A 13,282-nucleotide genomic window follows, 5' to 3' on the forward strand; every position below is an offset into this window, starting at 1 on the left:
CAAATGAGACAGAAGAACAGAGGGCCTGTGTAAACGTCCACCGAAGTCCAACAATGCGCAGGCTCCTTGCCATCAAATCTGCTCCTACACGTCTATTTTGTTTGTCTGTCTAGTTGTAATTTATTTATAATGATAATTTTTTACTGTTTTGAAGCAGTCCCAGATAGCCTCAAACTCCCTAAGTATCCAAGGATAACTTTGACCTCCTGACCTCCTGACCCACTTCCTGGGTACTGGGACCATATGTCTATGTCAATGTCTCTGCTCTGCTATACAGTTAGTATAGCTTCTCTAGCCTGAGGGCCTACTGTGCCCACTGTTGGCCCCATACTTGAGGCCATCCTCCTGTCTCATTCTCCTCATTGCTGGACCACCAGGCATAAGGCACTGGACTTGACTAGAAGTAATTTAATTATTGAAACAATTTTTAATACTTCGTACTTGCCAAGCCCAGCCCCCCCATCACTTACTGACCCAGGTTTCTGAAGTCTTTTGTCTCCTCCTCCTCTTCCTCCTCTCTGTCTTTCTGTGTGTATGTGTGTCTGTATTTGTGTATGTGTGTATGAATGTGTATATGTATGTGTGTTATGTATGTGTATGTGTGTATGTGTTCTCTGTAGGCTCATGCTTACAGCGACCAAAGGGTTAACTTCTGGTATTATTCCTCAGGTCACTGTCAACCTTCTTTTTGGGGAGGTTCACCGAGTAGTAGTTCACTGGCTAGTGAGCTCATGGGTCCTCTTGTCCCTGCCTCCCTCCTCTGATGTTACAAGCTCATGCCACTTGGTTCTTTGCTCCATGGGTGCTGGGAATAGAATTTAATTTTATTTTAAAATGCATTTAATTTTATGTGTATGAGTGGTTTATCTGTTTTATATATATATATATAATGTATGTATAATGTATATATATATATATATAAATGTATAATGTCAATGGAGGCCAGAACATTGGATCGTCTGGAGCTGGAGTTACAAATGGTTGTGAGCCACACATACATACTAGGATTCAAACCCTAGTTCTCTGCAGAAACAATCTCTTACTGGCTGGGCCCTTCCAGCCCTGAATGTAGTAGCTTTTACTTGGGTTTGTGAACCCTTCTAGACATCTGGCTGGAAGCATTGAAACCACTCTGGGCAGATACAGGAAGTCCCTGAGAATTCTCTCTGGGTACTTTTCTGGCAAAGGTCCCCAGGATCCACAGAGTTCTCCTGGAGGCTGATCCTGCCTTCCTGCCAGAGGCTGGCTGCCTGGGGCAGAGGTCTCTGCGGAGGTCTAGAGGAACCCACACTGTCAGCTGAGGGACAGCCTTTTCTCTCAGTCTATTTAAATTCAATTAGTCACTTTAAAAAATTTAATTCACCATAAGATCTGCTTACAGCACAGGCAGGTGCCAGGCTGTCACTGGAGGGCTGGGCACATTGATCTGAACTGGCTGCACAGACAGACAGACAGACAGACAGACTGTGACCCAGACAGAAAGCCTTCAGCAAATGGTTTCTTCCATCTATTCAGACACTGCTCTCGAGGAGAAAGAGCCACAGAGGGAGACAGGAATAGCGAGGAGCCAGCCAGGGAGACCTTAGGGCCAGGTCTCATTTACTCTCACCTCTGCCACGACCCAGGGCCCAATTCATTGCCTCTTCTCCTGATGCTCCCAAAGAGGCCCCTGGGTACCAGTGCCAGACGATGAGGAGAACTTAGAGTGACTTTTTATTTTAGTCAGCTCATGGTTCACCCTCTAGGGTGGAGTCTGATTCAGGAGCTGAGGAAGAAGAGGGGCTAAGGGAAAGGGGCGGGGGAAGAGCAAGGTTGCCTTCATCACACCGGAATTCCACTTTCTCAACCGGGATGTATAGATTCATCTTTGGAACCCAAGGATAAATCAGGTTGTTATGAGTGGATCCAGTGTGGGTACTGGAAAGGTCAGACTGAGTTGGGCTCAGTTGAACACCTCTGGAATTCTTGCACTTGGGATGTGGAGGCAGGAGGATTAGGAATTCAAAGTCATCCTTAGCTAGATAGTGAGTTGTAAGCAAACCTGAGCCACATGAATAACAAAAAGGAGGAGGGGGTGAGAGGAGAAAAAGAGGGGCAGAGCCAAGAAAAGGATCAGGCTAGCCCAGACTGGTTTGTGAGTTCCCAGACAGTAAGTCCTTACTCTGGCTCCTGCCTGCAGGTCAGTTGTATTCAGCAGGCTTGCAGAGGGTTCTGCATTCCCAGAAGGCTTTGTACCCTGGGGTTCGCTCTAATCTATGACGGTGACTGAACATTCACCAACAAACTGTGTGAACTCTGGGGGACAGGTTTGAAAGGAGACAAGAAGCAGCACTGTCAGTCTGATGGGGGCTTAGACCCTCTCCCTGGATAACACCCTAATCTGACAGAGAAACAGGGCTCCCTGAAGAGAGGAAAATGACTCATAACACCTTAGGAACCAAGAAAACAGGAGCAGACAGGTGTGGGGCAGGTGGGCGGTCAAGAGTGGTTCTCGGTCGAGATAAGTGAGGCCCTGGGAACATTAAGTGAGACGGTAGGAAGCTTCCTAGTCTCCAGAAAATCAGGAATCTTCACACCACCATAAGCACCGCACAGCCCCTTGGGGCTTTGGCTATGCCCCAAGTCCCACCTCTGCAGGCTGACCACAGGTCACATAAGCTCTAGGCAGAGGCAGGACCACCCCCAAATATATAGACAAGGTCTTCCCAAGCCCTCAGGCCAATAGGAAGCACCTGTTGTCAGACTCCGAACCATTTCAAAAACTGTATCTATATGGGGGTTTGCTCAGGAGTAAAAGGTGTGCAAGAATCATTCTGCCGTCTGAGAGCCTCTGTTATAAGAGCTGTTAACACCACCGGTTGGGAAGAGATTTCCTCTCCCGAAGCTTCTAGCACCCTGCACCGGAGCCTCTCGCTGGCTTGGTTCAGCCTGGCTCGGCACCTCATGGCTGCGGCAGAAACGGGGGCAAGCTGGACCAGCAGCAGAGGCGGCAGAAGCCACTCCTATCTCTGATCCGAGATCTGTGTGGGGCTTCTGGCATCAAACCCGGCCCAAAGTCCTACAGACAGGTACCCTACCCAGTGTGGTTATGGGTGTGAGCTCAGAGGCGATCCAGAATTGCTAACCAAAAGGAGGGAAAGGAGATGCAGTTGCTTCTCCTCTCCTCCAGAGCCAAGCCTGAGGAAGAAGAAGCTGAGAGACGAGGTTCACCCCAGGGGCCCCAACCTCCCGGGCTCCTGTCTAGATTGAAACAGACATGAAGGCAGTGCTGTTAGCCCAGAGCCCACCTGTCTCTGTGACAGTGGGTCTGTGTGGCTCCTGCTCTTCTAGTTATGGTGTTTCAAGGACAAGGCACAATATAAGGAAGGACTCTAGAAGGCATGCAGCAGGAAGATCGTGTGGAAGCGCCTTAATTCTAACTCTAACTTGAATTTGTAATCATTTATACTTCCCCTCTCCTTAGGGCTGGGAGCTAAACCCAAAACATCATACGTACTAGACCAGTGTGCTGCCACCGAGCCAAGTCCCAGGGAGATGGTGCCCCCTGCAGGAGCTAAGGAGGCAAGGTGCTACCTCCACCTCATCTTGACTTGCTATACAGATCGAATGTGGGAATTTGTCTGGGATTTCCCACTGTCATCAACTCAATTCCAGAGAATTTATCTCGCAGATGTTAAAAATGGTATCAGGCACCAAATTCAAATTGTGTGGTTTGCTATGTATTTGTTTATAGGCAAGATTCCAACTTCAGGTCACCCTGGGGAGCTACTATCCTCTCTAGGTCTCAAAGCAATAGATACCAGGGTTTCTAGACACTAGAAATAGCCGTGTGTGTGTGTGTGTGTGTGTGTGTGTGTGTGTGTGTGTGTAGGTCAGAGAGGTTGATCTATTGTCTCTCTCTCTCTCCATCCCCCTTTCTCCTCTTGTCTCTTTTAGAGACAGGGTCTTGGGGGCTAGAGAGATAGCTCAGTGGTTAAGAGCACTTGATATTGCAAAGGACCTGGGTTCAATTCTCCCCCGCCCCCATGGCTGTTTACAACCATCTATAACTCTAGTTCCTGGGGATTTGGTGCCCTTTCCTGGCTTCTGTGTGCACGTGAGACATACATGCAGGCAAACACTGATACACATAATGTAAGAATAAGCAACTTAAAAATTTTAAATAAACACATAATACAGACAGGGTCTTCCACCAAACCTTCATCTTAATAATTTGGCTAGGCTGGCCAGCCAACGAGCCCCAAGGATCCACCTGTCTCTGCTGCTCACTGCCACATCCAGCTTTATCTAGGACTTGAACTCAGATACTCACGGTTTCTCAGTAGGCCTTTACCAAGTGAGTCATCCCTCTGGCTCAGTGGTTCTCGACCTTCCGGATACTGAAACCCCGTGATGCAGTTCCTCCTGTGGTGACTCCCAACCATAAAAATATTTTCATTTCTATTTCATGCCTCTAACTTTGCTACTGCTGTGAATCATAATGTAAATATCCAATATGACCCGAACTGTTCTCCTTCAGTTTTATCCCAGAGCAAGACCCCAGGCCGGCACCAGCTCCTCCAACTGGTTCTCAGCTGCCAGGAGCCCTGGGCTACCTAACAATACCTGCCTAGCCTTTTGCCTCTCCTGGGAGCTGCTGGCACTGCCCCCACAGCCCTTTTCTCTGCCAGTTTGCCGCTGTCACTCCTCCTTAATGGCTTTTTTGCAGAGCTATCATTTTGCAAAATTCTTCTACTCCCAGAGAAGGATTAGCAACTTCGAGTGACTGCTCCTTAACATTCCGGAAGTGCAGTTTACATATGGGAATGATCAATCACTTGCTCCAGATGGTAAATGTATTTCTTTTCACCAGAAACAGAGCAGCAAACATTCAAATTCATCACCAACACAACATTTAAATTCACATCTATTTCAACCTGACATCCTTAATGGGCTGGTAAAATGGAGATCAGTATTTTATCCCTAGATTGTTGACTGTTTTAAACAGTTTATAAAAATGAGAATTTGGGATTAAAAAAGTGTTATTAAAGCCAGGTGTGGTGGCATGTGCCTTTAATCTCAGCACTTGGGCAACAGAGGGAGGTTGATCTCTGTGAGTTCAGGGCCAGCTTGGTCAGCATGCTGAGTTCCAAGCCAGCCTGGGCAATATAGTGAGGCCCTGTCCAAAAGCTGTTAAACAACAACCCCCCTCCCAAACATTGTCATTAAGAAAGAAGTTCTATTATCTGCTGGATTGCTGCCACCATGAACAAGAGTCACATACAGACTACCACACTGGCTGGGTAACCGAAGTGCCATGCTGGACTGCCTTCGGGACAGAGCACACAGGTACACGTGTCAACGACACCAGCGGCTCCAGCACCTGCAACTTGAAAGGCCCTGTGCAAGAATGTGATACTGGGGTCAGAAAGAGAGGCTCGGAGACTGCTGATCTTGCCGCTGGGTTCTGGATCTCCACCAGTTGGCCCATGTGCTGACCTACAACTCTTAAAGCATTTGTATCATATGTTAAAGAAAAAGGAAGAAAGATAGCTTTACTGTTTGCAATTTTCAACTTCGTATCTATGTCCTGTGTGTGTGTGTGCAATTTTCAACTATGTATCTATGTCCTGTGTGTGTGTGTGTGGGAGAGGGATGTTTTGAAGGCCAGAGGTGTGGGATCCTCTTGATCTGGAATCACTCACAGGAGTGAACCGGGAATTGTTCTGAAAGAGTGACATTCACTCCCAGCCACAGAACCATCTCTCCAGTCCTAAAACTCATTGTAAAACATTTATCTTATTTATCTTATTAAAGTTACATATCATATTATGTTTTACCTACATCTGTGTAAGCACACCACTTACGTGTATAAGAGTCCCTAGAACAGGAGTTACGGTTGGTTGTGAGGCACCATGTGGGTGCTGGGAATTGAACTCAGCCCCTCTGCAAGAGCAAGAAGAGCTCTTAAATGTTGATTTTTCTCTCCAGTACAAGATGTTTAAATTATGTGCATATGTGTGTCTGAGCATGTTTAAGTATGTGTATGTGCAATGCCTTCAGAGGCCAGAAGAGGGCATCGGGTCCCTGAGAGCTGGAATCACAGGTAAGCTGCCCAACTGTGTGCTGTGAACTCAAGTCTTCTGCAAGAGCAGTATGTACTCTTGACCACTGAGCCATCTCTTCAGTTTCTGATGGCACATTTTAAAAATGTCACTTTTGCCTTGTTAGTTTACAAACAAAACATCCCTCTTAAGTACCGCATGTTTCCTTCTGGACAGTACTATGAGAGAAAAAAAAAGACAGGATCAAAGACAAAGTTCCTGCTGAGGTAGTAAGCCCTGTGGCTTTGCTGCCTGAGCCCTAAGTAAGAATCTCTGCCCCCAAGCCAGAGATGGCCCCCTACTGCTCCCCACCAGAGTCTATTCTATCTCCCCTTCACAATGAGACTCATGCCCCCTCCTGGTTACTTAACTTCTCCAGGGTCTATGGGTTGTAGTGGTTATTCTTTATCGTTAATATCCAGTTATGAGTGAGTACACACCATGTTTGTCTTCCTAGGTCTGGGTCACCTCACTCACGATGATCTTTTCTAGTTCCATCCATTTGCTTGTAAATCTCATGATGTCACTGTGTGTCTGTGAGTGTGTGTGTGTGTGTGTGTGTGTGTGTGTGTGTAGATGTACCACATTTTCTTTATCCATTCTTGGTTGAGGGTCAGCTAGGTTCTTTCCAGTTTCTGGCTATTGCAAATAAGGCCGCTATGAGCATAGCTGAGCAAGCATCCTCGTGGTACCGTGACGCATCCTTTGCCAGGACTGGCATAGCCAGGTTTCGAGGTAGGTCAATTCCCAATTTTCTGAGAAACTGCCATATTGATTGCCAAAGGGGCTGGGGATGGGAACAGGAGGGATCGGGTATGGGGAGGATGGAGTAGGGAGCAGTGGGAGGGACAACTGGAGTCAGGTGAAGACTTCTCTGGGATGAACCAAAACCCAGTTCAATGGACATTCCTAGAAATCTATGAGGGTGACCCTAAGACTTCTAGCAATGGGGGAGCCTGAACTGGACAGTTCCTATAACTAGGCAGGACTTCTAGTGGAGGACTGGGACACCAGCCCAGCCACAAAACCTTAGATTTACAATTTGTCCTGCCTAGAAGCTGTACTGGGGTAAAGGTGGTGCAGAAATTGAGAGAGTAGCTAACCAACGGCTGGTCCAGCTTGAGACCCATGCCAAGAGAAGGAGCCCACCCTGGTCCTGCTTGGAGGGCCAGGAACCTGTGGCCGGATATCCTACAGAGGTAGAATGAAGCCAAACATGACTGGTAAAAGAAAAAGGAGTCAATGAAATGACACCTAATGAGATTCCACAGCCTAATTGTCATCACAGAGGCTTTATCCAATAATTGATGAAAAAATGAGCAGAGATCCAGGCAGAGCTTGGGGAATCCTGCATTTAGAGGAAGGAGGGTTATAGGAGCCAGAGGGGTCAAGGAAACCACAACAAAACCTAGAGAATCAACTAACCTGTGAGCCTCAGAGAGGTTCACAGACTGAACTGCCTGTGAACCTGCCAGGGAGCCTGCACGAGTCTGAACTAGGTCATCCGTATTTATCTTTCAGTGATGTAACGTGGGTCTTCTTGGTTTTGTTTTTTAAAGATTTATTTATTTATTTTATGAGTACACTGTCACTATCTTCAGATGCACCAGAAGAGGGCATCTGATCCTATTGCAGATGGTTGTGAGCCACCATATGGTTGCTGGGATTTGAACTCCAGACCTTTGGAAGAGCAGCCAGTGCTCTTAACCACTGAGGCAACTCTCCAGCCCCAACTTGGGTCTTCTTAACAGAGGGAGCTGGAGCTGCCTGACTCTGTTACCTGCCTTTGGTTCCCTTTCCTCCTACTGTGTTGTCTCATGTAGCCCCAACAGGAAAGGAGGTGCCTCCTCTTGCTGCAACTTGATATACTCTTGCAGGTTGGTATTGATGGGAGACCTGTCCCTTTCTAAAGAGAAACAGAGAAGTTGGGGCGGGGGTTGGAGGGAAGGACTGGAAGGAGAGAAGGGAGGGGAAACCTTGGTTTGGATGAAAAGAAAAAAGAATCTTTGCCCATTTGTGTTTTCTAAGCACCCGAGTTGGAACTTTTCTATGAATTATCAAATGACCATTTTGTGTTCGGTGTGAAGAGTGGTCATTATGGACTGAATTGTGACACCTTGTCCCTAAATTGGCATGTTGAAGTCTTAAGCTTCAATATATCAAAATATAACTGTATGGGGAGATACGTATAAAAACAGGGTCATAGGAATAGTCCTTAATCCAGTGGGACTAGTCTCCTTAGGAGACAGAAATATAGACAACCATGTGAAGACCTGGGAAGAAGACAGAAAGAAGGAAAAGCAACTTCAAAAGAAACCGGCCCTACCTACAACTTGATTTTACAGAGTTCTCATTGCTAGAATTGGGGATGTGAATTTCTGCTGCTTAAGCTGCCCTGTGTTTTGTTGCAGCAGCCTTAGTAGATGGAAGAATGTAGCTCTGCAGCCACCTCCTCAGCAGTGGAGGCACTGCTATTCAGTAGTCACAGAAACCAAACCTCAAACACCACACAGAGGATGACGCGCACACACGGAACCCGAGTTCCCACTCCGAGTGCACTGGATCCAGATTGGCTTTTTGCTTTGCTTTTCTTTTTACCTTAGTCTAAAAGTTATAACTCAGTTTTAGGTTCTTGTTGGAAAGACTGAGCGGCCTATCTACAGGCAGGAAAGAAGTGCTCTATGGGTATCAAGGCCTCTGTGGTTTGGACGATCTGCACCCCAAGGGCAATGAAGAAATGAGTGTGAGATTCACTGCTAACTCTTAAAGCAAGAGTAGTCTGTGACCCACTATGGTCCAAACGTCTTGTGACCACACAGCTGTTTCTCATCTATGGTGGAAGACAAGGAACAGCTCCAAGAGAGAGGAACAGCCTGTGTGAGACTTGCATGGCCACTGAAAGCTAAGCTTACTGGTAATCAACTGACGTCTAGCATAGATTTGTGTGTGGAGTTTAGAAAGATGAAGCCACAGAGACTGTAAGGTGGTGCTGATCATTCTAAAGAGGTGAGCACAGAAAGTGGACAGGCAGCAGGGAAGTGGCAGCCGGTAGCCGGGGAGGGCACGCTCACACTCAGCTGGGGTACCCGAGTGTTTGCTCAGGTTGCCCCTTCCTTACTCCCACTGGCGAGTGCCGTGCAGCGCTTCATCTTCCGAGCCTGTCTGGTGCGCTCTGGTTCTCCTGCAGACTAAGGCTCCTGCGAGATTCTCCGGTTCCCTGTTTTCAGGTTCAACCAGAAATATTGCTCAAATGCTTGCTAGGTTCACATAATCACAAACCAGCAGAAAAAGAAATGTCCAAGTATATTTCTTTTCGAGATAGAAACTTTATTTTACAATTTTATAAAGCAGCTTCACATTAAGCACAAACAACCCATTTAACTTTGTATAGAAACAAAATACCTTTCCATTTGAAAAAAATCAAGTTTCGCTGTATAAAAACTAACGTGTGCACATTGTGCTTGAACTGCAGAGGCTGTACAGCTTCACAGAGGACCTCCCTCCAGAGGGCGTCCGGTAAACACATTATTGCATATCTGACACATGGCATATACCCACACGTACAATGGAGAAACGAGGAAACAGTCACAAGAACAAACAGCAGCTTTTGGCAGTCTGTACAGACAGAGGCCCAGCACATCTGCGGAGTGCTCGTGTCATTTCTGCACTTGCTCACAGGTGCCGTGTGGCTCTCGAATGAAGCCGTTATACACAGTGACTCCTAAAGGGTCAAACCTGCCCTTTGCTAGGAACTTTTGGCTCTTACTGCTGAAATGGCAACAGATTCAACATGGAAGCTAGCTCAGATATGTGAACCAAACCAATACCCTTAAAGAAAAAAAGTAAAGAATCACAATGAAATGTAAAATACCCTCCCTGCTCTCTCTATGCTCAGAATAAGTAAACATTTACATGACTCAAAACCAGGAAACTTTCTAGTTTTCTGGAGGCAAAGCCACACGGGTGCGGGGCAGTGCTGCACCTGCCAGCGAGCCGTGGCCCCCACTTCACAGGCCAACTTCTGCCCAGCCAGAGTCTCACTGTTAACCTCCGGGTGACACACAGGCATCCCCATGCCTGTGTGACTTCTCAGGGGATTCTGGGATCGCAAGTCAAGCGGCTGCTGCAATGTGAAAGGCAGTGGAAAAGCAACAGCAGTGAGCTGCCATTTCTACACCAGAAACAGAAACAGAACAACTGTCCCTCTTCAGTGGAAAGGGACAACCATATTGGTAAGGCACTGGTGTTCGTCACAAAATCAGTTCCAGGATTATCTCACTGACTCCTCTTGTCTGAAGACGTATGCAAAAAGAGAGCAGAAGTCGGGACCACTCCGGTAACAAATCTGATAGTGGACAGCGTTCCCAGGTGGGCAACCTTATTTTGAACATAGGTACTGAAAAAGGGAGTTTTTATTGCTGAGACAAAGTGTGCATGTTCAGATGTTGCTGAAACACCTGGTGTGTGAGAACCAGAGGGAAACGTGGGGAACGTAATGACCACACTGATTACACTGTAGTAATGAAGGTGTGCTCATACGAACTGGGAGTCTAAGCTTCTTTTTCAACAGTTTAGTATTGTCTTCAGTACAGATCTTCTTTCCCGTCTCCTTTGATGCTAATATAATTTACATATGTATCATGATGTATGTGTGTGTGCATGAGTGTGTGTGCGTGTGTTCCAGTTTCAACAGCTCGTTTTAGCTGATTTCAACAGAAGTACGATGTGTGGGTGGATCATCCACCTCGTCCTAAACGTGCATCTGACCAACAGCATGGATGTGCTCCGTTGTCTGTCCCTAGAAAGTGTGAGACTCTTGTTACCCAAGTATCTTCATAGTACCACACCCTAAACAAAACCCAGAACAAAACCAATCCCGGATGCTTTTACTAATGCCCGAAGCCTTACAGCAGGCACCTCTGTGCATGTGGACTCTGAAACTCACTCCGATCTGATGGCACAGACCGCAGACATGGTGGCACCTCTTCTGTTTCAAAGCTGGAATCATTCAAAATGAAGCTTCAGAGAAACAGAAACGATGACATGAAAAGCAATGGGGACAAACCAGGCAGGAAAAACTTTACTGTGACTCATGAACGTAACATTTAGCCCAGTACTTTTCTTTCAGGGAGGAAGTACCAATGGTTAGTTTCAAACCATTAAGTCTGCCACAATTTAGGCTTATAATTAACATTCTGGGCAATGTCCTCTCAACGGAGAAAACTAGCAAAGGAGAGTTTGAAATGGAGTCCAGCCTTCTAGACAGTGACAGAGACACTGCACTGGGGCAGAGGTGGGGAAGACGATTCCCAGACTTTTACTGATTGTAGACCAAGTTTCATAAAGCATAGCATGTCTGTAATTTCTTGTGCAGTCAACAAGTTTCATTTAGTTGTGCTTATGTATGTGACCGTGGAACCTGAACACGGCTGTGTTTAGATATACACAGTTCAAGAAAACCATAATTCAAAATATTTTCCATATATAATTGAACAAATGCAACAAATGCTCACTCCCTCAAGAAATGAATCCACGGGAAAGAAACACTTTTAAAAAGCAGTCCCCGACCCTGGCTATGCCCACGTTTACTGCACTACAGCACACTCCTTTCTAAAAGCCTGCTTCAGTATAAATGTAAGCAATCACATTTTAAAAGCACTCCATACTAAGGTTCGGGTAAGTGCTGGGCAGTGGCGACCGAGCAAATCTTCCCAGACCGAGGGACTGCGTGGAGGCCACGGGATGAGCAGGGCGGAGGTCTCTTCTCACAGCACAGCATGTAGACGTGTGCGACGCGCTGCTGAGCTCTAGTTGTGCTTCGCCCTCCCACCTCTGAGGTAGCTTTTCCACCTCTTGACAAACTCTTTGAAGATTGGGGACTCGTCAATGGTACTGAGCAGCTGCAGCTGGTTGATGTGGGTGGTGTGGTAGTCCCAGCGGGCCAGGTTGGGAGCAATGCCAAGCATGAAGTGGCGGAGGTCATAGACGGTCCCGGAGCCAGTATCATACAAGGGCAGCATGGCCTTAAGAGATTCCATGCCACGCTCATACAAGAACCTCGCTTCCTTCCCAAGCTTCTCCCCTGCTGTTTCTTTTAGGTCATACAACCCAATTAAAGAATACATAAAGCCATTTAAAACGAAAGAGCTGGGTGTAGTTGGATATTCTTCATACCAGTCATGTTTGTTCATGAACACAGCTTTAACTCCGTGCTGCTCTGACAGAAACTTGTATGGGGCTGTTGCCCTTAAAGCTGAATTGAGGAATACATAGTCTTTCGTTAGAAGATAGGCCCTGACTAAGGTAGAGATGGCTTGCCCTTGTGCCATGGCAGAGTACCATCCTGGCTCTAAAGATTGAAACCCTTCCCCTAACTTCCGGGTCACCATGATTGGCCAGCCACCCTTCTGATCCTGGTTCCTCACTAGCCAGTCGCTAGCAGCAAAGAACGCAGCCATGTGGGCTGTGGTTGAGATGGTAATGTTGTCCAGGAACCCCTTCCCTTTTGCAATCAACCTAACCACCTTTTTGGGCATAATTTTGGTTGGCTTGACAGCTTTTGTGTTAGAAAGGCCCACACCTTTCCTGAGGTCAGTGACCAGGTCCCTGGTAACTGTACTCCACGAAGTTCTGGGCCCAATGCCATAGTATATGTCCCTGTCTTTAAAAGCGATCAGCTGGGTATTTGAGACATAGTGCACAGTGAAGAGCTGGTTCTTGTCTGTGGTCTCCAGAACCACAGACACGCTCCCATTTGTTAAGAGCTTGAGGTCGAATGAAATAATGAAGTCCTTTGTGTTTCCCAGATGCAGAGACACACCCTCACCGGCTTCTGTGGGGACAGACCAAGGACTGGTTAGAATAAAAGTATCTTTATACTTAAGATTTAATTGTAGTTTATCCTTGACAGCTACTGACTACACAAAATTAACTCCACAAAATTAATGATGGCTTCTCCTTACCTTTGACTCTGGTTTACAGAAAGGATTCTGAGCAAATAAATAAGACTTGCTAAGGGCTGGACAGATGGCTCAGTGGTTAGAGCACTGGCCACTCTTCCAGAGGTCCTGAGTTCAAATCCCACCAACCACATGGTGGCCCACAGCCATCTGTAATGGGATCTGATGCCCTCTTCTGGTGTGTCTGAGGACAACGACAGTGTACTTACATACATGAAATAAATAAGCAAATCTTTAAAA

At 46.7% G+C, this 13,282-nt stretch overlaps 1 protein-coding gene across 2 annotated transcripts in view; it reads right to left on the reverse strand.

The window, feature by feature from the left end:
* Positions 1 to 9,402: 9,402 nt before the first annotated feature.
* Positions 9,403 to 13,282, reverse strand: part of GLCE (glucuronic acid epimerase) — a 66,872-nt gene continuing 62,992 nt past the window's right edge. For both annotated transcript variants that reach the window (XM_080930525.1, XM_080930524.1), the window contains one exon: positions 9,403 to 12,915. In XM_080930525.1, coding sequence (XP_080786651.1) covers positions 11,891 to 12,915 — 1,025 coding nt within the window. In that variant the 3' untranslated portion in view covers positions 9,403 to 11,890. The remainder of the gene's footprint in view (positions 12,916 to 13,282) is intronic.

Source organism: Micromys minutus (assembly GCF_963924665.1).
Source record: "Micromys minutus genome assembly, chromosome: 16".
Lineage (NCBI taxonomy): Eukaryota > Metazoa > Chordata > Mammalia > Rodentia > Muridae > Micromys > Micromys minutus.